General features: G+C 50.6%; 1 protein-coding gene across 1 annotated transcript in view; it reads right to left on the bottom strand.

The window, feature by feature from the left end:
- Positions 1-24,337, bottom strand: part of LOC140392867 (alpha-2-macroglobulin-like) — a 525,178-nt gene that overhangs the window by 480,570 nt on the left and 20,271 nt on the right. Inside the window, exons 6-7 of the mRNA XM_072478610.1 lie at positions 4,860-5,025; positions 3,697-3,781 (exon numbers count right to left, since the gene is read on the bottom strand). Of these exons, the coding sequence (XP_072334711.1) occupies positions 3,697-3,781; positions 4,860-5,025 (251 nt within the window). The remainder of the gene's footprint in view (positions 1-3,696; positions 3,782-4,859; positions 5,026-24,337) is intronic.

The following is a 24,337-nucleotide window of genomic DNA, read 5'->3' as shown; positions in this document are numbered from 1 at the left end:
ATGGTGGCCGTTAAGGTCACTGTAGCCTTGAACTTTTACACCACAGGATCATTCCAGGGTTCGAGTTGGGACTTGTCAACTCACAAGCTACAGGTCCCGGATGCCCTGTGTGCCCGGGCAGTGAACTATATAAACTTTGACATGCAATGCAAATGCAATGCAAATGCAAATGGACCATGCCCAAAAAGTTCCCGGGCAGCAGGATTCTCCGCCATCGCTGGGATGCCCCATGTCCAGGGAGTAACATGTTGCCTTGCAGAAGAAAGTGCCAGAGGCCTCATATGTCTCGGGTGAAACTTTTTGAATCCGTACGTATGTGTCCCCATCTGCCTCTAGCTCCCGATTGTGCCGCCCCACCATCGCCACCCCTCCCTTTCTCCCCCTACTGCCTTTTCCCCCTGTCCCCACCCAGTGCTCTTTCGTTCCTCGTCGTGCTTAGCCTTCCGTGCTGTGCCGTCCTGTCTAGGTGGGTACCCAGGTTGCACAACTAAGGTGGAGGTAGCCAGCTGCTTACCATGTCCCTGGTTGGAGTCCTCTGGGGGCCCCGAGGCCGGAGGGCCCTGGTCCACTTACCGGCGGCACATGCCTCGCAGTACCACCCTGTTCCGCGTGCTGACTCCAAGACGTGCCATTGTCAGGAGTTAGATGTCCGAGAAGCTGGTGGCCGCCACTCCACAGGGTGGCTCTGGGTTGGCACCCAGCGCCCCTTCCTCCCGGTTGGTGCCCTTAGGACCCTGGGGATCACCTCAGGACAGAGGGGCACCTGGATTGAGCCACGGCTGTCCCAACGTCGCCTTGCTCTACCAACCCTGGCGGCTCCCCAATGTCTACTGCATGGTGTTGATGCCCTTGATGATGCTCCTTTGTGACTGGGACATGCTGTGCAGCATCTCGGCAATGTCTCCCTGTGACTGACACACATCTCCCAACGAATGAGACATGCTCTGGAGTGCCTCGCAATGCCCACCAGAGACTGGGACATGCCCCGCAGCGCCTCCTCAAGGTCCAACTGGGACTGGGACACGTACAAAGTGACTGGGACATGCTGTTGAGGTGCTCCGCCATGGCTGTCACTGACAGAGTCATTGGACACCTCCAATCATGCTGCCGACATTGTGCACCAGGTCTCCACCCTCAGTGTTGGCCTCGGTGCCATGAATTGTCGGCGCCATCTCCTGCGCCCATAGCCTCTGCGACTCCTCCATTCGGCTATGGACCAGCTGGAATGTTGCTGACATCCCCTTCTGAATATCACGGCCGCACCCTATCGACTGCATCATCTCCGGGTAAACCTGGTCCAGCGGCTGAGCATCAGTCTGGGACCCGGCTGGGTCCTGGGATCCAGCAGACCTCCGACTGCCGTCTCACCTGGGCGTTACTGCCTCCACTTGATGAGTATCAGCAGCTGTGTGGTGCTCACCAGAATGGGCCCCAGAAGCCTGACAACGGCTGTCGCGCATTGAGGTGTGTGTCTCTGCGCTCGTGAGGGTGGGATGGCTGCTGTGCCACGAATACAATGGCCTTCTCAGATCTCCCCTCCAAGGTGTTCTCATGGGAGGCAGGGCGGATCACCCCGGGTTGAGATCCTGTGGGAAAATGGACATGTGGATAATGGGGGGGATGTCTGTATGGCATTAACAACTCAGATGAGACAGGTCATCTAGGTGGGGGCCAGTGGATCCTCACCTCTGCGCCATATGCCAATCTCTATGTCAGTGACCGATCTGCCGATTCCGCGGCCTCCAGGGCCCAGTCCTCGTATGTTATGAGCTGACATCTCCTGCAGGGGCACAGAAGGGACATCGTTCACTGCACACTTCATTCATTGCCAGGGCAGTGGGGGGGGGGGGGGGTGGTGCTGGGCATGGGCGTCTCTGCTGCACATGAGTGGGCCAGCGATGGTATCGTGCTGAGGGAGGACAGTGCCAGGTGCTTGGTCGTGGGGGGGTGGCGGGCAGGGCCATTGGCAGGGGGCCAGTGCCAACCCATCCTTGTAGCCCAGTCGAGGTTGTTGATCTTTTTACGGCATGGTGCTAGTACACCAGGTGATGCTCCCCGAGCTGACAGTCGGTGCCACTGCCTCCCAGGTGGCACTGGCTGCCCTGTGGCTGACCCTCCAGAAGCCCTTGGGGGAACAGGACATCCCGTGTGGTTTCGACCAAGTCCACATCCCCGAACCATGGGGTTGGTCTCCTCGGTGGCATGGCTGTGAACTGCAAGTGCTGCTCTCCTTTGCTAGCAGGGAGCTGGTGAGCGTATCAGCCGGCAGAATCATCATTTGCAGTGTGCAGCCCGTCGGGCTGAGTTAATTCGACCAATCAATGTTCAATAGCGGTGACTGCCTCGCCAGGTCAAGCGTTGGGAAGCTTCTGGCAGTTCCAACTCAGAGCCACACTTAGAAACGTTTCCATTAAATCGCACCCAAAGCTCCCTCTCCGCTATCCACGTCAAACACTCCCAGGACAGGGACAGCACAGGGTTAGATACAGAGTAAAGCTCCTTCTACATTGCCCCCATCAAACACTCCCAGGATAGGTACAATATGGGGTTAGATACAGAGTAAAGCTCCCTCTACACTGTACCCATCAAACACTCCCAGGACAGGTACAGCACAGGGTTAGGTACAGATTAAAGCTCCCTCTTCACTGTCCCCATCAAACACTCCCAGGACAGGTACAGCACAGGGTTAGGTACAGATTAAAGCTCCCTCTTCACTGTCCCCATCAAACACTCCCAGGACAGATACAGCACGGCTTAGATACAGAGTAAAGCTCCTTCTACACTGTCCCCATCAAACACTCCGAGGACAGGTACAGCACGGGGTTAGATACAGAGTAAAGCTCCCTCTACACTGTCCCCATCAAACACTCCGAGGACAGGTGCAACACAGGGTTAGATACAGAGTAAAGCTCCCTCTACACTGTCTCCATCAAACACACCCAGGACAGGTACAGCACAGGGTTAGATACAGCGTAAAGCTCCTTCTACACTGTCCCCATCAAACACTCCCAGGACAGGGACAGCACAGGGTTAGATACAGAGTAAAGCTCCTTCTACACTGTCCCCATCAAACACTCCCAGGACAGGTACAGCACAGCGTTAGATACAGAGTAAAGCTCCCTCTACACTGTCCCCATCAAACATTCCCAGGACAGGGACAGCACAGGGTTAGATACAGAGTAAAGCTCCCTCTACACTGTCCCCATCAAACACTCCCAGGGCAGGTACAGCATGGGGTTAGATACAGAGTAAAGCTCTCTCTACACTGTCCCCATCAAACCCTCCTAGGACAGGTTCAGCACAGGGTTAGATACAGAGTAAAGCTCCTTCTACACTGTCCCCATCAAACACTCCCAGGACAGGTACAGCATGGGGTTAGATACAGAGTAAAGCTCCCTCTACACTGTCCCCATCAAACACTCCTAGGACAGGCGCAACACAGGGATGGATACAGAGTAAAACATCCTCTACACTGTCCCCATCAAACACTCCCAGGACAGGTACAGCATGGGGTTAGATACAGAGTAAAGATCCCTCTACACTGTCCCCATCAAACACGCTCAGGACAGGTACAACACAGGGTTAGTTACAGAGTAAAGATCCCTCTACACTGGCCCATCAAACACTCCCAGGACAGGTACAGATAGCATGATAGAAACAGTGAAGTCCAGAGTCCGCGATGGAGAAATCTTTCACCTTGCACACACTTTAACATGGATTTTCTCCTGAAGAAAGGTGATGGTTTCTGGAAATTCCAATGTCATTTCATGTGCTGGTAAAACTGGAAGGAAAAGAGAGATGATGATTCCAGACTGTGTCACTTGCCCGATACTGAAACTCACACCCAGTCCTCTTCGCACTTCAGCCACTCGTCTCGCTCACCTCGTCTCATGATGCACTTTCACAGGCTTCATTCGAAACACTTTCACAGGCTTCATTCGAAACACAAAAGGTATTTTTCATGTTTCAGAGAGGGCTCAGCACCCAAATCATTCCCAAACCCTGCGGGACCTTATCCTACTGTGCTGCAGTTAAAGGGACAATCACTACAGGCCACAACACGGAGGCTGCCTCCTGGTCTGCCAAGAATACGTCTTTAAATTCACATTCTTCATTTCATATGCCTTTGCGGACTCTACACCCCTCCCTATCGCTGTAACCTCCTCCAGCCCCTACATCCCTCCCTATCTCTTCAACATTCTCCAGCCCCTACACCCCTCACTACCTCTGCAACCTCCTCCAGCCTCAACACCACTCTCTATCTCTGTAACTTCGTCCAGCACCTACATTCCTCCCTATCTCCGTAACCTCCTCCAACCCCTAAACCCCTCCCTAGCTTGATAATCTCCTCCAAACCTCTACACCTTCCCTATCTCTGTCACCTACTCCAGCCCCTACACCCCTCCCTACCTCTGTAACCATCTTCATCCCCACACCCCTCACAATCTCTGTAACCTACTCCAGCCCTTACACCCCTCCCTATCTCTGTAACCGCCTCCAAACCCCTATGCAACTCCGGATTAGCAGGGAGTACGTCACCTTCTGTAAGCCCCGATACCCTCCCTATCACTGTAACCTCCTCCAGTCCCTACGCACCTTCCACTCTCTGTAACCTCCTCCAGCCCAACACACTTCCCTCTCTCTGTAACCTCCTCCAGCCCCTATACCCTCCCTATCTCTGTAACCTCCTCAAGTCCCTACATCACACCCACTCTCTGTAATGTCCTCCAGCACATACACCACTCCCTCTCTCTGCAACCTCCTCCAAACATCTATAACTCTCCCCAGCTCTGTAACCTGGAATGGAAGAGGTGGGAAGGTGGACTTTCTCTCTGGGAATGGGTTCAAAGTCTCCTTACCGTACTTCTTCACAGTAAATTCATGCCGCAGGGTTCTGAGAAATTTCTTCACTTCAATAATGTATGACCCCATAAATTGTTCAGGCATCAATTCGAAACTCAGGTCTGCAATCCCCTGCCTTGCCTCCACATCCTTCCACTGTCCAATACGATTATTCTGTGGGTCCTGAGGACAAAACAGCACCTGTGAATCAGGTCCCTGGCTCTTTTCTTATCCTCACCACTTTTCTCTCTATCTTCCTTTTCCATTCCCTTTCCACTACTCCCTCCTTCTCTGCTTATCATCCCTCTCCCTCTTCCTCGCTCTCCCCGTTTTGCTTTCTCTCTCTCTGCCCCTCTTACTATTTCTCTCTATCTCTCTCTCTCTCTCACTCTCTCACTCTCCATATGTTTTTCTCTCTCTTAATCTCACTTCCCCCCCCCCCCTCTCCTTTTCTGTGTTCCTCTCTCACTCGTACACATTCACTCACTCTCCTAGTTCTTCTCTCACTCTCTCTCCCTCTCCTCACTCTTTCTCTCTCTCCCTCTACCTTTCTTGCATGGTAGCACAATGGATAGCACTGTTGCTTCACAGTGCCAGGGACCTAGGTTCAATTCCCGGCTTGGGTCACTTTTACGTACTGATGCTTCGCTGATTGGAATAAATGCACTATAGAACGTCTAGTTCGTGGCTAGCTAAAAGTTTATTACGTTGGGTTAGCTAATTATGAGAAGAATATCAAAAACTACTAACTATAAAAAATTATGTCAGAGCTACTACAAATTTAAAAGCGCGGGAGAGGAACCGGAGATTTAAAAGTGGGAGAGGACCCGGAGATTTAAAAGTGCGTGAGAGGAGCCGGAGATTTAAAAGCACGTGAGAGGAGCCGGAGATTTAAAAGCGGGAGACGAGCCGGAGATTTAAAAGCACGTGAGAGGAGCCGGAGATTTAAAAGCGGGAGAGGAGCCGGAGATTTAAAAGCACGTGAAAGGAGCCGGAGATTTAAAAGCGCGGGAGAGAAGACGGAGATTTAAAAGAGCGCGGGAGGAGCCGGAGATTTAAAAGCGCGGGAGAGGAGCCTGAGATTTAAAAGAGCGCGGGAGGAGCCAGAGATTTAAAAGAGCGCGGGGGGAGCTGGAGATTTAAAAGCGCGGGAGAGGAGCCAGAGATTTAAAAGAGTGCGGGGAGGAGCCGGAGATTTAAAAGAGTGCGGGGAGGAGCCGGAGATTTAAAAGAGCGCGGGAGGAGCCGGAGATTTAAAGCGGGAAAGGAGCCGGAGATTTAAAAGCGTAGGAAAGGAGCCGGAGATTTAAAAGCGCGGGAAAAGAGCCGGAGATTTAAAAGTGTGGGCGGAGCCGGAAATTTAAAAGCGGGAGAGGAGCCGGAGATTCAAAAGAGTGGGAGAGGAGCCGGAGATTTAATTGGCTAAGAGGGGACCTGCTAAATTTGAATCCATCTGGTAAGTAGTGGTGATTGGTAAGTAGTTTTTCTTTCCTTTACATTGATCTATTTATTTTTTTGGGCATTGTAGTTGTACAAGTTACCTAAGAGTTAGAACATGGCAGGAGATCCCAGACCAGTGTCATGTTCCTCTTGTGCGATGCGATAGTTCAGGGAAACGTCCACTGTCCCTGGCTCCTTCACGTGCAAGAAGTGTGACCAGCTGCAGCTCCTGTTAGACTGCCTGTCGGCTCTGGAGCAGCAGATGGACTCACTTTGGAGCATCCACAATTCAGAGGAAGTCGTGAATAGAACTTTTAGTGAGTTGGTCACACCGCAGTTAAAGAGTACTGAGGGAGAGAGGAAATGGCTGATCAACAGGCAGAGGAAGAATAGTAAGGCAGTGCAGGGGTCCCCTGCGGTCATCTCCCTCCAAAACAGATATACCATTTTGGATACTGTTGCGGGAGATGGCTCACCAGGGGAAGGCAGTAGTAGCCAGGTTCATGGCACTGTGGCTGGCTCTACTACACAGGAGGGCAGGAAAAATAGTAGAGCTATAGTGATAGGGGATTCGATTATAAGGGGAGTAGACGCGTTTCTGCGGATGCAAATGAGACTCCAGGAAGGTATGTTGCCTCCCAGGTGCAAGGGTCCTGGATGTCTCAGAGCGGCTGCAGGACATTCTAAAGGGGGAGGGTAAACAGCCAGCTGTCATGGTGCATAGGCACCAACAATTTAGGTAAAAAATGAGATGAGGTCCTACATGCTGAATTTAGGAAGTTAGGAGCTAAACTAGAAAGTAGGACCTCAAAGGTAGTAATCTCGAGATTACTACCAGTGTCACATGCTAGTCAGAGTAGGAATGACAGGATAGACAGAATGAATGCGTGGCTTGAGATATGGTGCAGGAGGGAGGGATTCAGATTTTTGGGACATTGGAATCGGTTCTTGGAGAGGTGGGACCAGTACAAACCGGACGGTCTACACCTGGGCAGGACAGGAACCAATGTCCTAGGGGGCTTGTTTGCTAGCACGTTTGGGGAGGGTTTAAACTAATGTGGCAGGGGGATGGGAACCAATGTAGGAAGTCAGAGGGTAGTAAAGAAGAGATAGAAACAAAAGCCAGTAAGGAGAAAAGTGGAAGGCAGAGAAACAGATTGAACTACATTTATTTCAATGCAAGAGGCCTAATGGGCAAGGCAGATGAACTCAGGGCATGAATAGGTACATGGGACTGGGATATTTTAGCTATTACTGAAACATGGCTAAAGGAAGGGCAGGGCTAGGTCGTGTCTGACTAATTTGATAGAAATTTTTGAGGACGTTACCAGTGCAGTAGATAACAGGGAGCCAATGGATGTGGTATATCTGAATTTTCAGAAAGCTTTTGACAAGGTGCCACACAAAAGGTTGCTGCATAAACTAAAGATGCATGGCATTGAGGGTAAAGTGGTAGCATGGGTAGAGGATTGGTTAACTAACAGAAAGCAGAGAGTGGGGATAAATGGGTGTTTCTATGGTTGGCAACCTGTAACTAGTGGGGTCCCTCAAGGATCAGTGTTGGTTCCGCAGTTGTTCACAATTTACATAGATGATTTGGAGTTGGGGACTACGTGCAATGTGGCAAAGTTTGCAGACGACACTAAGATGAGTGGTAAAGCAAAAAGTGCAGAGGATACCGGAAGTCTGCAGAAGGATTCGGATAGGTTAGGTGAATGGGCTAGGGTCTGGCAGATGGAATTCAATGTTGCCAAGTGTGAGGCTATCCATTTTGGGAGGAATAACAGCAGAATGGATTATTATTTAAACGGTAAGATGTTAAAACATGCTGCTGTGCAGAGGGACCTGGGTGTGCTGGTGCACGAGTCGCAAAAAGCTGGTGTGCAGGTGCAACAGGTGATTAAGAAGGCTAATCGAGTTTTGTCTTTCATTGCTAGAGGGATGGAGTTCAAGACTAGGGAGGTTATGCTGCAATTGTATAAGGTGTTGGTGAGGCCACATCGGGAGTATTGTGTTCAGTTTTGGTCTCCTTACCTGAGAAAGGACATATTGGCACTGGAGGGAGTGCAGAGGAGATTCACTAGGTTGATCCCAGAGTTGAGGGGATTAGATTATGACGAGAGGTTGAGTAGACTGGGACTGTACTCATTGGAGTTTAGAAGGATGCGGGGGATCTTATTGAAACATATAAAATTATGAAGGGAATAGATAGGATAGATGCGGGCAGGTTGTTTCCACTGGTCGGGGAAAGCAGAACTAGGGGGCATAGCCTCAAAATAAGGGGAAGTAGATTTAGGACCGAGTTTAGGAGGAACTTCTTCACCCAAAGGGTTGTGAATCTTTGGAATTCCTTGCCCAGTGAAGCAGTTGAGGCTCCTTCTTTAAACGTTTTTAAGAAAAAGATAGATACCTTTTTAAAGAATAAAGGGATTCGGGGATATGGTGTACGGGCCGGAGAGTGGAGCTGAGTCCACAAAGATCAGCCATGATCTCATTGAATGGCGGAGCAGGCTCGAGGGGCCAGATGGCCTACTCCTGTTCCTAGTTCTTATGTTCTTATGACTGGCAGCTCAATGGTCCAGAGTACAGATGCTGTAGGAAAGATAGAACAGGAGATAGGAGAGGAGGGGGACTTGCATTTTTGATTCGGGACAGCATCACAGCAGTACAGAGAGAGGATATATTCAAGGGTTCGCCCACTGAGTCTATATGGGTAGAACTAAAAATAAGAAGGATGAAATCACTTTGATAGGGCTGTACTGTAGGCCCCCAAATAGTCAGCGGGAAATCGAGAAGCAAATATGTAAGGAGATTACAGATAGCTGCTGGAAAAATAGAGTGGTAATAGTAGGGGTTTGGATGGAGAGAAATTTGTCGAGTGTATTCAGGAAGAATTCCTCATTCAACATGTGGATGGTCCGACTAGAGAGGGGGCAAAACCTGACCTCCCCTTGCGGAATAAGGAAGGGCAGGTGATGAAAGGGATCACTTTGGGACCAGTGACCATAATTCCATTAGTTTTAAGATAGCTATGGAGAATGATAGTTCTGGCCCAAAAGTTAAAATTCTAAATTGGGGTAAGGCCAATTTCGATGGTATTAGGCGTGAACTTTCAAAAGTTGATTGGGGGAGCCTGTTTACAGGCAAGGGGACAGCTGGTAAGTAGGAGTCTTTCAAAAGTGTGTTAACTAGGTGTGGTGAACGTATTATAAGTTGTCTGTATAGTACTGTGGCCAATGGCCAGGGAATGGTAATATGATCTCCTTCCATGTATTGTACTGGAACCCTTGTGGGCTCCGCCTCTGGCTCCGCCCCCCCCTCCCCCCCCCCCAGGTGGTATATAGACCTGCTGCCTGTGGGCGGCGCTCATTGTTATAGCAGTCACAGGCAGGCAAGTTCTTGGGTAATAAAGCCGATGTTCACTCGTTCTCATCGTCTTGTAGTGAATTGATGGTACATCAATTTATTATCCAAAGACATCTCTATGGAAGCCACTCTGAAGCCTGATAAACTGGAACTTGACGCACGAGCAGCAGAAGCTAAGGAAATCTTCTCCCACTGGCTCCGCTGTTTTGAGGCCTACCAGAACTCCTCTGAAACGCCTCCCTCCGCGCCCTCAAGCTGCGCCTCCTCCACGTCCGGGTGAGCCACCGAATCTCGGGTATGATTGAGGATGCAGTCATGTACGAAGCGGCGGTCGCGATTCTAAAGAGACAGTTCGTGAAAGCCGTGAACGAAGTGTTCGCGCGGCACCTCCACACTACCCGCCGTCAACGTGCCGGGGAATCGCTGGACGAGTATCTAGAGAACCTGACACTACTCGTCCGCAACTGCAACTACAGGGATGTGAAGGCCGATGAGCACATGAAGTTGATGATCCGGGACACCTACGTGGCTGGGGTCCGGTCTAACTATGTCCAGCAGCGGCTGCTGGAAAACGGGGCCACTGATCTACAGGACACGGTAAAACGAGCCACCTCGTTAGAGGTGGCCTACCAGAGTCTCAGCGCGTTCCCGGCAGACCCAGCGAACCCCTCGTGGGCACCACAGACGCGGCCTTCACCAGACCCGACTACGTCCCAGGCCTGTGCCGCTCGGCTGCCCGTTCAGCCCGGGGGACTGTCTTGCTACTTCTGCGGTCAGGGACAACACCCCCGGCAGCGTTGCCCAGCCCGCACCGCGACATGCAGCGACTGCAGCAAAAAGGGACATTTTGCCAGAGTCTGTCTGGCCCGATCCAAAGCCCCGAAGTCAAAAGCTTACCAGGCCCGATCTACGGACTCACAGGCCCACATACCCCACAATGTGGCTGCGTGCCTGCCAGTACCGCCCCCTTCAGATGCGTCATCCGCCTCGTGCAGCTCGTGGGGGCGCCATCTTTAACTCAGCCCGACACGTGCGACCCATGGGGGCGGCCATATTGGCCGACATCTTCAACACCAACCGACACGTGCGACTCATGGGGGCCGCCATCTTGTGACCCCGATACCTCCGACCACGCAAACTACCCACAGCTCGGTGCAGTCACCCTCAACCAGTCGCGACCAAAACATCTGAAGAATTCGATGATGGCCGTCCGGGTCAATGGGCGCGAGACCTCCTGTCTTTTCGACTCCGGGTGCACAGAGAGCTTCGTCCATCCCGACACGGTAAGGCGCTGCTCCCTCCACATCTACCCCACGTCCCAGACAATCTCTCTTGCCTCCGGATCCCATTCGGTACAGATCCGGGGGTACTGTGTCGCGAACCACGCGATACAGGGCGCTGAGTACGCCCATTTTAAACTGTATGTCCTCGCTCACCTCTCCGCCCCCCTACTGCTTGGACTCAACTTCCAATGCAGTCACCGAATCCTGACCCTAAAGTTCAGCGGACCCCTACCCCCTCTCACTATATGTAGCCCCATGACCCTTAAGGTCAGCCCCCATCGCTCTTTGCGAACCTAACCCCCGACTGTAAGCCCGTCGCCACCAGGAGCAGGCGGTACAGTGAACAAGACATGATTTTTATCAAGTCGGAGGTCCAGCGACTCTTGAGGGAGGGGGTCATCGAGGCCAACAACAGCCCCTGGAGAGCACAAGTGGTGGTTGTCAGGACCGGGGGAAAAGAATCGGAAGATTGTGGACTACAGCTAGACCATTAACCGGTTCACGCAACTTGATGCATACTGTTAAGTAATGGGTTAAGAGACATTGCAATTAGTTGTCTCATTTATGTTAAGTATCCATTAATTGACACAGATTATGTAAAGGGGCTTCAGGTGGCCTCTGTCACGTGATGTAGAGTTAGAGTTTTGTGCAAAGGCTGTTGGAATGAAATAAATGTGTGTTTGTGAAAAAGGAACAGAACTTTAGACTCTTCATATCACAGCAACTAAAACGTCTAACAATTGGTAGCAGAGGATGGTTGCTGTGTAAATGTGAAGGGTTGAAAGATACAACTTTTCCAGATCAAACCAAGGAGTGAGTGAGAAAAGAAAAAAAGGGATATATGGCTGAACCGAGGATAAAGATGGCTGGATATGACTATCCTCCCTTATTTTCTGAAAGGGAATCGTATGACCAATGGAGAAGGGCAGTAGTTATGTGGACTAAGGTAACTGCCTTGGGAAAGAGAAAACAAGGTATGGCATTGGCTCTTTCTCTACCATATGGCAGTAAAATCCGAAACAAAGTGCTTTCTGAGCTGGAATTGGAAGAGTTAGACTCAGAAGAAGGTCTGGACACTTTATTACATTATATGGATAAGATTTATAAGAAAGATGACTTGTTAAGTGCGTATGAAGCATGGTCGGATTTTGATAAGTTCCGGAAAATGGAGGAAATCTCCATGGAAGACTATATAATGGAAGTTGGCAGACTATATAAAAGGCTGCAGAAACACAACCTGGAATTTCCACAGTCTGTGTTGGCCTTTAAATTACTTGACTGTGCTAGAGTGAGCAACATGTATAGGCTCCTGGTTTTTGACAGGAGTTCAGTTTACTGATAAGGATACCTTATTCGAACAAATGACAAAAGATTTACAATAGTTTCTGGGGAAACATTTGATTCCGATGGCTCTGATGACCCAAATAGGTCAGCCTGCAATAAGGCAGAATATGGAAGATACACTACTAACAGGATGGCAAAATCGTATGGCTACGAACAGGGCTCAAGACTATAGACGGAGACCGAGACAAGGAAATTATGAAGACAGAAACCCAGTTAGAACCTAGAATAGGAAGATGAACCCCAGAAATGCACAGGGCATGATAAATCAATGTTTTCGATGTGACTCTAAATACCACAATTGCTTCACAGCTCCAGGGTCCCAGGTTCGATTCCCCGCTGGGTCACTATCTGTGCAGAGTCTGCACGTTCTCCCAGTGTGTGCGTGGGTTTCCTCCGGGTGCTCCGGTTTCCTCCCACAGTCCAAAGATGTGCAGGTTAGGTGGATTGGCCATGCTAAATTGTCCTTCGTGTCCAAAATTGCCCTTAGTGTTGGGAGGGGTTACAGGGTAATGGGGATAGGGTGGAGGTGTGGGCTTGGGTAGGGTGCTCTTTCCAAGAGCCGATGCAGACTCGATGGGCCGAATGGCCTCCTTCTGCACTGTGAATTCTATCTATCTATCTCTTATGCTTTCAACTGTCCAACTCATTATAATAGAGTGTTTGAAGCGACACATGACACGAAAGAGTCAGAAGAGGAAAAAGACCAGGAAGAAGGCATTGTCCTATTGACAAGCAGTTTTGCGCCGGTAATGAGGGTATTGGTTGCAGAATCCTTTAACTGTGCTGTATTGGACAGTGGCTGCACATCTACTGTGTGTGGAATTGACTGGTTAAAATGTTATCTGGACTCCTTGAATGCTGAAAATCGTAACAAGGTTAAAGAATTTGAAAGTTCCACAAGTTTCAGGTTTGGGGATGATAATACTCTGAAGTCACTGAAAAGAGTGGTGATCCCTTGCAATATTGCCGGAGCGAATCATTTCATTAGCACGGATGTTGTATCAAGTGAGATACCTTTGCTTCTGAGCAGACCGTCGATGAAGAAAGCACACATGAAACTGGATATGGAACATGATAAGGCAACAGTTTCTGGAAAGACGGTGGACTTACAATTTACACAGTCGGGACACTATTGTATTCCATTACTGACAAATAATATTTCAAGTAGAGTGGTTAGGGATGTGTTAATGGTAGTTGAAAATGGGACGTTAGCTGATAAAATGTTTGTGGTATTAAAATTTCAGAGGCAATTTGCACATCTGTCTCCTCGGAGGCTGAAAATTTTATTAAAGGATGCAGGGGTAAGGGATGACGACTATACTAAACTGATAGAACAGGTTAGTGACCGCTGTGAAGTTTGTAGGAAGTACAGAAGGACCCCAGCACGACAAATAGTAACCCTACCTTTGGCCAAGGATTTTAATGACATTGTGGCCATGGACCTTAAGATCTGGGATAAAGCAAATAATATATTTATTTTGCATTTTGTAGATTTAGCAACCAGATTTAGTCAATCAACGATTGTACGAAGTGAAGAAAAGAGAGTAATTCTGGATCAAATCGTGGAAAAATGGATAGGGACACGAATGGGTCCATCGGCAAAATTCCTTACGGACAATGGGGGAGAATTTGCTAATGATGAGTTTAGGGATATGTGTGAAAACATGAATATCAGAGTTATGAACACGGCTGCAGAAAGCCCATTTAGTAATGGTGTCTGTGAAAGAAATCATGCTGTCATCGATGACATGCTTCGGAAAATTGCAGGCTAAATTCAGCTTTAGCATGGGCAGTACATGGAAAGAATTCATTGCAGATGGTTGGGGGGCTACAGTCCTTATCAATTAGTGTTTAGTAGAAATCCTAAACTTCCGTCCATTTTGGATGACCAGCCTCCAGCTTGGGAGGGGACTACAATTAGCTCTGGTTTTGCTGAACATTTAAATGCATTACATAGCAGTAGAAAAGCTTTTTTGGAAGCAGAAGTCTCTGAAAGAATACGCAGAGCTTTAAGACATAACGTACGGCCATCAGATGCTGTTTTTCATCAAGGAGGCATGGTATACTATAAGAGAGACAATTCTAATGAATGGAAAGGCCCAGGGAAGATCATAGGCATAGATGGCAAAACAATTATTTTGCAACATGGTAATCAAACTGTTCGGGTACATTCATCAAGGATAATAGGTACAGATTACAAATTTTCAAATTTAGACAGAGCAGACAGACATGAGGAGGAACCAGAGTCATCTGGTACGCATGTGTTACAGAACTATGAAGACCAATTAACTGATATAGACAGGGTTTCTGTAGAGGAACACAACACTTCTGATGAATTAGAACATTAAGCCATTTTTCCAAAAGGGCAACTGCCAAAAGTTGGTACAAAAGTGACATACGTGCCTGAAGGGTCTAGTCAATGGAAGGATGCAACTGTTATTAGTAGAGCAGGGAAGGCCACTGGAAAGTATAAACATTGGTTGAATGTACAGCGTTCAGGGGAAGGAGTCAAGACAATGGATTGGGAAAACGAAGTTCAAAAATGGAGGGCACAGAAAGCCAGTGCCAGTTCAGATAGTACATCGGATAGTGAACAGGTCCGCAGGAAAAGGTCGAGAACTATTGAAAGGACATCCTACAGCAGAAGGGAAAGATCAAGCAGTAGCAGTACAGAACGAGATACCAGGCGGGAGAGGGGACGTAGTTTATCAAGATCTCGGAACATGAGTAAGACTACATGCACGTGAGATTTTGGTGGCGTCAAATGAATGAGATGAAAAAGTTATCAAAGATGCTAAACAGCAAGAATTGCATAGTTGGAGTGAATTTGGGGTATACACGGAAGTACCGGATAGGGGACAAAGAGCTCTATCCCACAGATGGATTTGCACGGAAAAGGTTCTTCCGGATGGAACTTATAAGGCAAAGGCCAGGCTTGTGGCATGAGGATTTGAAGAAAACTTAGAAGATCAGGATTTAAGGGTAGATTCACCTACAGCAGGAAAGGTTATTTTAAAGATCTTCTTGGCTCTATTTGCCACAAAGGCATGGGAATGCAAATCTATAGATATAAAAGCTGCCTTTTTGCAAGGGCATCAGCTCCAGAGAGTCCTCCTAAAGAAGCAGCTGACACTGAAGGGGTACTCTGGAAGTTGAACAAATGTGTATATGGATTAAATGATCCATCTAGAGTCTGGTATTTTTCGGTAAGGTCAGTTTTGTTAATGTTAGGCTGTTGCCAGTTGAAAGCAGATCCTGCAATGTTTTACTGGCACTATAAAGGAAATCTTTCTGGCATCTTTATGATGCATGCCAATGATTTTTTGTGGGTTGGGACTAGTGATTTTGAAACTATTGTAATCTCTGGTTTGAGGAAAGAATTCAGGGTTGGAAGTCAGGCTTCCGGTGCATTTAAATATATTGGACTGGAAATCGGACAGACTAAGTTAGGGGCAACTTTACGTCAGCAATCTTATTTGGAAAACATCAGCCCAATAGCAATTAGTCGTGGCCGAGTTTCACAAAAAGACGCAATGGTTTCAAAGATAGAAAAAGAGCAACTGCGAAGTTTAATTGGGCAACTGAACTGGTTAGGTAGACAGACTAGACGGGACATGAGTTTTAATGTCTTAGAGTTGAGTACAAAAATGAATGATCACAAAGTGGAAGACATAATAAGAGCAAATAAAGCGTTGGCCAAACTAAAAATGCAGGAGTGTGTTTTGAAGTTCGCAGTTTTAGGTGACCTTAGGCACTTGAAACTCATAGCTTGTAGTGAATGCGTCCGACACAAATTTATGTGATGGGGTTTCAAGCGCAGGAGGTTTTATAATTTTCCTTTTGGGGAACAATGGTAAATATTGCCCGCTTGTGTGGGAAACAAAGAAAATAAGGAGAGTGGTAAAAAGCACTTGGCTGCTGAGACGTTAAGCCTTGTAGAGGCGGTGGATATGGCCTGTTATATAAGTCAGATTTTGGCAGAAATTTTGGGATGAGGGGATTTGGGTAATATACCTATTGACTGTCACATTGACAATAAATCCCTGTGGGAAAATGTGCACTCTACAAAAAGTGTCAATGAAAAGAGGTTACAGATAGACATCGCAAGTTTGAAGCAGATGTTGGACAGAGGGGAAATAACAAAAATGAAATGGGTCGACAGGAGCTATCAACTGTCAGAAAAGAGTCAGCGAGTTCACAGAAACTTTTGGATATTGTTAATGAAGGGCACTTGTTTCTGAGACTGTTTTTTTTTCTTCCTCGTCCAAACAAAAAAAAACTGGAAAAAAAGTGTGGGGGGGCGGAATCATGTGTGTGTTTGAGTTTCTTGAAATTTTGTTTTCACTTAATTATTTTTTTTCTCCAAGGAAGGGGAGACTGGTAAGTAATGGGTTAAGAGACACTGCAATTAGTTGTCTCATTTATGTTAAGTATCCATTAATTGACACTGATATGTAAAGGAGCTTCAGGTGGCCTCTGTCAGGTGATGTGTAGTTAGAGTTTTGTGCAAAGTCTGTTGGAATGAAATAAATGTGTTTTGGTGAAAAAGGAACAGAACTTTAGACTCTTCATATCACAGCAACTAAAATGTCTAACTAAAACGTCTACCACGTACCCCCTCCCCCACATAGCGGAGATGGTCAACCAGATCGCACAGTACCGGGTGTTTTCCACGGTAGATCTGATGTCTGCCTACCACCAGCTCCCGAACCGCCCGGAAGAACGCCACTACACTGCTTTTACGGCCGACTCTTCCACTTCCTCAGGGTCGCTTTCAGCGTCACTAATGTGGTCTCGGTCTTCCAGAGAACGATGGACCGAATGGTGGACCAGTACGGGCTGCGGGCTACATACCCGTACTTGGACAATGTTACCATCTGCGGCCATGATCAGCAGGATCACGACGCCAACCTTCAGAGGTTCCTCCAGACCGCCCAATCCTTCAACCTCACATATAACAAGGAGAAGTACGTTTACCGCACAACCCGGCTAGCCATCCTCGGCTATGTCGTGGAAAACGGGGTCCTAGGGCCCGATCCCCGACCGCATGCTCCCCCTCATGGAACTTCCCCTTCCCCTCAGCCTCAAGGCCCTCAAACGCTGCCTGGGGCTATTCTCCTATTACGCCCAGTGGGTCCCCAACTATGCGGACAAAGCCCGCCCACTTATCAGAGCCTCTACATTCCCACTGATGGCTGAGGCCCGCTCGACCTTCAGCCGCATCAAGGCCGATATCGCTAAGGTCGCGATGCAAGCGGTGAACGAGTCCGCCCCTTCCAGGTAGAGAGCGATGCGTCAGCCGTCGCCCTGGCCGCCACCCTCAACCAGGGGGGCAGGCCAGTAGCCTTCTTTTCTAGAACCCTCCACGCCTCCGAGATTCGCCACTCCTCTGTCGAGAAGGAAGCGCAAGCCATTGTGGAAGCTGTGCGGCATTGTAGGCACTACCTAGCTGGTGGGAGGTTCACCCTTGTCACCGGCCAATGGTCGGTAGCCTTTATTTTCGACAACGCACAACGGGGCAAAATCTTGAGGTGGAGGATCGAACTCGCCACCTATACTTACGGTATCAAGCATCGTCCTGGGGAGCTCAACGAGCCCTCAGATGCCCTGTCCCACGGCACATGCGCCAGCGCATAAGATGACTGACTTCGGGAGAACCACAATGGCCCTCACCCGGGGGTCACTCGGCTTATCCACTTTACTAAGGCCCACAATCTGCCCTACTCCACCGAGGAGATCAGGGCCATGACCTGGGATTGCCAAGTCTACGCAGAGTGCAAACCGCACTTCTACTGGCCAGACAATGACCACCTGGTAAAGGCCTCCCAGCCCTTTGAGCGCCTCAGTATCGACTTCAAAGGGCACCTCCCTTCCACCAACCACAATGTGTATTTCCTGACCGTCATTGACGAGTACTCCCGCTTCCCCTTCGCTGTCCCATGTCCCGACATGACCTCGGCCACTGTTATAAAGGCACTGCACAGCATTTTCACCCTTTTCGGTTTCCCTGCATACGTCCACAGTGACCGGGGCACCTCTTTCATGAGCGATGAGCTGCGTCAGTTCCTGCTCAGTAAGGGCATCGCCTAGAGCAGGACTACGAGCTACAACCCGCAGGGAAACAGGCAGGTGGAGAGGGAGAACGCGACGGTATGGAAGGCCAATCTTCTTGTCCTTCGGTCTAGAAGTCTCCAGATTCCCCGCTTGCAGGAGGTCCTCCCCGACGCGCTCCACTCCATTAGATCGCTCCTCTGCACAGCCACGAGCGAGACCCCTCACGACCGTTTGTTTGTCTTCCCTAGGAAGTCCATCTCGGGGTCTCGCTTCCATCCTGGCTAACAACTCCAGGACCTGTCCTTCTCCGGAAGCCCATGAGGAGCCATAAGACCGACCCCCTGGTCAAGAGGGTCCAGCTGCTGCACGCCATCCCCCAATATGCCTACGTCGCGCACCAAGACGGACGGCAAGATACGGTCTCCCTCCGGGACCTGCTGCCCACTTGTTCCCATGTCAACGCGTCCCCCTCCCCACCGCCTACCACCACCCCCCGAATCCCTAACCTCCCCCTGGGGCTTCTGTACTGTCGCGCTCCTACACTGCCGCCATCCACCACCCCCCTGCCTACCCCCACCCCTCAACCGTCGCCGAAGCTCCAGACAACACGCTCTCGGAGTCAACAACTACAACGCCCGTACCCGCCGCACCGCCAGAGCTGAGGAGGTCCAAAAGAACAATCCAGCCTCCAGACAGACTGAACGTATGATGACCCCACATCACCCCTGCTGGACTTCATTTTTAACAGGGGGTGAATGTGGTGAATGTATTCACCATAATATAAGTTGTCGGTATACTACTGTAGCCTATGGCCAGGGAATGGTAATATGATCTCCTTCCATGTATTGTACTGGAACCCTAGTGGGCTCCGCCTCTGGCTCACCCCCCCACCCCCCCAGGGGCGGTATATAGACCTGCCACCTGTGGGCGGCGCTCATTGTTACAGCAGTCACAGGCAGGCAAGTTCTTGGATAATAAAGCCTATGTTCACTCGTTCTCATCGTCTTGTAGTGAATCGATGGTACATCACTAGGGTTCAGGGTGAGTATTCCTCTTAGAGTGAAGAGTAAGGCTGGTAGAAATAGGGAACCCTGGATGACTCGGGATATTGAGGCCATGGTCAAAAGGAAGAAGGCGGCGTATGACATGCATAGGCAGTTGGGATCAAATGGATCCCTTGAAGAGTGTAGGGATTGTCGGAGTAAAGTTAAGAGAGAAGTCAGGAGGGCAAAAAAGGGACATAAGATTGTCTTTGCAGGTAGGTAAAGGAAAATCCAAAGAGTGTTTACAGATGCTTAAAGAGCAAAAGAGTGACTAGGGAGAGGAGAGGACAACTTAATGAGAAACAGGGTAATCAAAATGTGGATCCACAAGAGATGGGTGAGGTCCTAAATGAATATTTCTCAACAGTATTTACTGTTGAGAAAGGCATGAATGTTAGGGAAATTGGGGAAATAAAAAGTGATGTCATGAGGAGTGTACATATTACAGAGGAGATGGTGCTGGAGGTATTTGTGGTGAATGTATTCTACCAACAATCCACCATTGTTTCAGTATTATGCTTTGCCTTTGTATTTGTATCTGTGCTATGCTGTTGCCCTTGTGGGCTCCACCTATGGGCCATTGTATGGCATCATCCATAGGGGAACATGTTGGGACACGTATGGGCTCCGCCCATGGCTCCTCCCCTTGAGGGGGGGGTATAAAGAGCAGTCGACCTGTAGGCGGCGCACAGTATTGTCTCAGTCGCAGGCAGGCACTGTTCTAAGTTGATTAAAGTCGCGGTTTACTTTTACTCTTGTCTCGAGTGAATTGATGGTCACATCAATTTAATCAACTTAAACGCAACGATGGAATAAGCCCTCAAACCTAACCGACTGGAACTCGATCCGCAGGCCGCGGAGGCGAAAGAAATTTTTTCGCACTGGCTTCGATGCTTCAAGGCTTATCTCGCAGCCGCCTCCACGCCTTCCGTCACTAAGAACAGAAACTGAGCTTCCTCCACGCACGGGTGACCCATCGAATCACTGTTCAACTTGACGAGGCCTCCTCCTACGCAGATACCCTCGCGATGCTCGAACGCCTCTATGTACGGCCCATGAACGAGGGCTACGCGCGACACATCCTCACCACTCACCGCCAGCGTCCCGGGGAGTCGCTAGATGACTACCTACGCGACCTCAAAGCCCTCGCACGCAACTGCAATTACCAGGCCGTTACGGCCTCTCAGCATATGGAACTCACCATCCGAGACGTCTACTTGGCGGGAGTCCGATCTAATTACGTGAGACAGCGCCTACTCGAAAAGGGAGCCCTGGACCTGGATGAGACGGTAAAGTTAGCTTCCTCTCTGGAAGTAGCGTTCCAGAGCCTTACCGCATTCCCGGCTGACCACGCGACCCCCTCGTGGACCCCCGACCACAGACTACCCCAGGCCTGTGCCGCGCGGCCGCCCGCCCATCATTGGGGGCTACCCTGCTATTTCTGCGGCCAGTCCCAACATCCCCGGCAGCACTGTCCGGCCCGCAACGCGAACTGCAGCAGCTGTGGGAGAAAAGGACATTTCGCCAAAGTCTGTCTGGCCAGGTCTAAGAACTCTAACTCACAGGCCCGATCCTCAGACTCACAGGCCCACAGACCCCGCAGCGTGACAGCGTGTCTGCCGACTCTGCCCCCCTCATCAGCTTCGAGCTATCCGTGGGAGCAGCCATCTTCCAGTCCTCACGGCACGTGCAACTCACGGAGGCCGCCACCTTGGCCATCCACCCCACGCGGCCGGCCACGTGCGAACCATGGGGGCCGCCATCTTGGACGCCATCTTCATCGCCGCCTGCCACGCTCAACCAACGCGGGCCGCCATCTTGGCCGCCATCTGCTACGCCGCTCGACGCGTACGATCAACATGGGCAGCCATCGCGGAGCCACCCCAGCACCTCCGACCACGCCGGCTACCCGCAACTCGGCGCGATCACCCTGGACCAGTCGCGACCCAAGCACCCTCTGGAGCTCCATGATGACCGTCCGGGTTAACGGGCATGAGACACCTTGCCTCTACGACTCCGGGAGCACAGAGAGCTTCATTCACCCGGACATGGTACGACGTTGCTCGCTCTCAATTTTCCCGGCGCACCAAATCATCTCCCTCTCCTCTGGGTCACACTCGGTGCAAATCCAAGGGTGCACTACCGCAACCCTAGCAATACAGGGCGCCGAGTACGCAAACTTTAAATTATATGTTCTACCAGACCTCTGCGCTCCTCTCCTATTGGGACTCGATTTCCAATGCAACCTCAGGAGCCTAACCCTGAAGTTCATGGGGCCCCTGCCCCCACTCACCATATGCAGCCTCACGACCCTAAAAGGCGACCCTCCCTCACTCTTCGCAAACCTCACCGCTGACTGCAAACCAGTTGCCACCAGAAGCAGGCAGTATAGCATACAGGACAGGACTTTTATTAGGTCCAAGGTCCAGCGTCTCTTGCGGGAGGGCGTCAGCGAGGCCAGCAAAAGCCCCTGGAGAGCTCAGGTGGTGGTCGTCAAGACCGAGTAAAAGTTCCGGATGGTGGTTGATTACAGCCAAACTATAAACCGATACATGCAACTCGATGCGTACCACCTTCCCCGGATTGCAGACATGGTAAATCAGATCGCACACTACCGGGTGTTCTCCACGGTGGATCTGAAGACTGCATACCACCAGCTCCCAATCCGCCCGGAGGACCGCCGCTACACGGCTTTTGAGGCAGACGGCCGCCTTTTCCACTTTCTCTGGGTCCCCTTTGGCGTCACGACCAGGGTTTCGGTGTTCCAAAGAACAATGGACCGAATGGTGGACCCGTACGGGCTGCGGGCCACATTTCCGTACTTGGACAATGTCACCACCTGCGGCCATGATAAGCAGGACCACGACGCCAACCTCCACCGATTTCTCCAAACCGGCCAAACCTTCAATCTCACCTACAACAAGGAGAAATGCGTTTTCCGCACAACCTGACTAGCCATCCTCGGCTATGTCGTGGAGAACGGGGTCCTAGGGCCCGACCCTGACCGTATGTGCCCCCTCCTGCAACTCCCTCTCCCTCACTGCCCCAAGGTCCTGAAGAGGTGCCTCGGGTTCTTTTCGTATTATGCCCAGTGGGTCCCCAACTATGCGGACAAAGCCCGCCCACTATTTAAGGCCACCATCTTTCCACTGGCAACTGAGGCCTGCCAGGCCTTCAGCTGCATCAACGGGGACATCGCCAAAGCCGCGATGCGCGCGGTGGACAAGTCCGTCCCCTTCCAGGTGGAGAGCGACGCATCAGAGGTCGCTCTCGCCACTACCTTCAATCAAGCAGGCAGACCGGTGGCGTTTTTTTCGCGCACCCTCATCACCTCTGAAATTCGACACTCCTCGGTCGAAAAAGGAGCCCAAGCCATCCTGGAAGCCATGCGGCACTGGAGGCACTACCTCGCTGGTAGGAGGTTTACCCTCGTCACCGACCAACGATCGGAAGCCTTCATGTTTGACAATATGCAGCGGGGCAAAACGATAAGATCTTGAGGTGGAGGATCGAACTCTCCACCTATAACTACGATGTAGTATATCGTCCTGGGAAGCTCAACGAGCCCCCAGATGCCCTGTCCTGCGGCACATTCGCCAGCGCGCAAGATGACCTCTGTCACCCGGCTTATCCACTATATCAAGGTCCACAACCTGTCCTACTCCACCGAGGAGGTCAGAACCATGACCAGGGACTGCCAGATCTGTGCGGAGTGTAAACCGCACTTCTATCGACCAGATAAGGCCCACCTGGTAAAGGCATCCCTGCCCTTTGAGCGCCTCAGTATCGATTTCAAAGGGCCCCTCCCCATCAATAACCGCAATACATATTTCCTCAATATTACTGATGAGTTCTCCCGCTTCCCCTTTGCAATTCCTTGCCCCGATATGACCACGTACACAGTCATTAAAGCCCTACATAGTGTCTTCACCCTGTTTGGTTTCCCCAATTATGTCCACAGTGACCGGGGCTCGTTGTTCATGAGCGGCGAACTGCGTCAGTACCTGCTCAGTAAGGGCATTGCCTCGAGCAGGACTACCAGTTATAACCCCAGGGGAAACGGGCAGGTGGAGAGGGAGAACGCGACGGTCTGGAAGACCATCCTACTGACCCTGCGGTCCAGGAATCTCCCAGTTTCTCACTGGCAGAGGGTCCTCCCCGATGCGCTCCACTCTATTAGGTCCCTACTTTGCACAGCCACAAACGAAACCCCTCATGACCGCCTATTTGTTTTCCCTAAGAGATCCACCTCAGGGGCCTCGCTTCCATCCTGGCTGAAGACACCGGGGCCAGTCTTACTCAGAAAACAGGAGCCATAAGGCCGATCCTCTGGTAGAGAGGGTCTAGCTCCTGCACTCAAACCCCCAGTACGCTTATATCGAACACCCCGATGGCCGACAGGATACGGTCTCCCTCCGGGACCTGCCGCCTGCCGGTTCCACCACCACCAGCACTACCACCACCTCCGCCCCTCCACTATATCCTGCCCAACCTACCATGATCAGCGCCCCCGCCCCTTTATGGCTCCCGCCCGCCATTCCCTCTTCACCGATCCACAGGAATGAAGCTCCAGAAGACACGCTCCCGGAGTCCACGTCTGTACCCGCACCGGCACCCCCACTACCGATGCCAGCACGGATGAGTTCGACACCCGGGCCAGCACCGACGCCAGAGCTTCGCCGATCACAGCGCACAATCCGTGCGTCGGACCGGCTGAACTTATGAACCCATCACCCCCGCCGGACTTCATTTTTTTAACAGGGGGTGAATATTGTGAATGTATTATACCAATAATCCACCATTGTTTCAATATCATGCTTTGCCTTTGTATTTGCATCTATGCTATGCTGTTGCCCTTGTGGGCTCCACCTATGGGCCATAGTATGGCATCATCCATAGGGGAACATGTTGGGACACGTATGGGCTCCACCCATGGCTCCTCCCCTTGAGGGGGGGGTATAAAGA

Source organism: Scyliorhinus torazame, chromosome 16 (genome assembly GCF_047496885.1).
Source record: "Scyliorhinus torazame isolate Kashiwa2021f chromosome 16, sScyTor2.1, whole genome shotgun sequence".
Classification (NCBI taxonomy): Eukaryota; Metazoa; Chordata; class Chondrichthyes; order Carcharhiniformes; family Scyliorhinidae; genus Scyliorhinus; species Scyliorhinus torazame.
The sequence above is the reverse complement of the archived record's forward strand: the minus strand, read 5'-3'. Positions and strand labels throughout refer to the sequence as shown.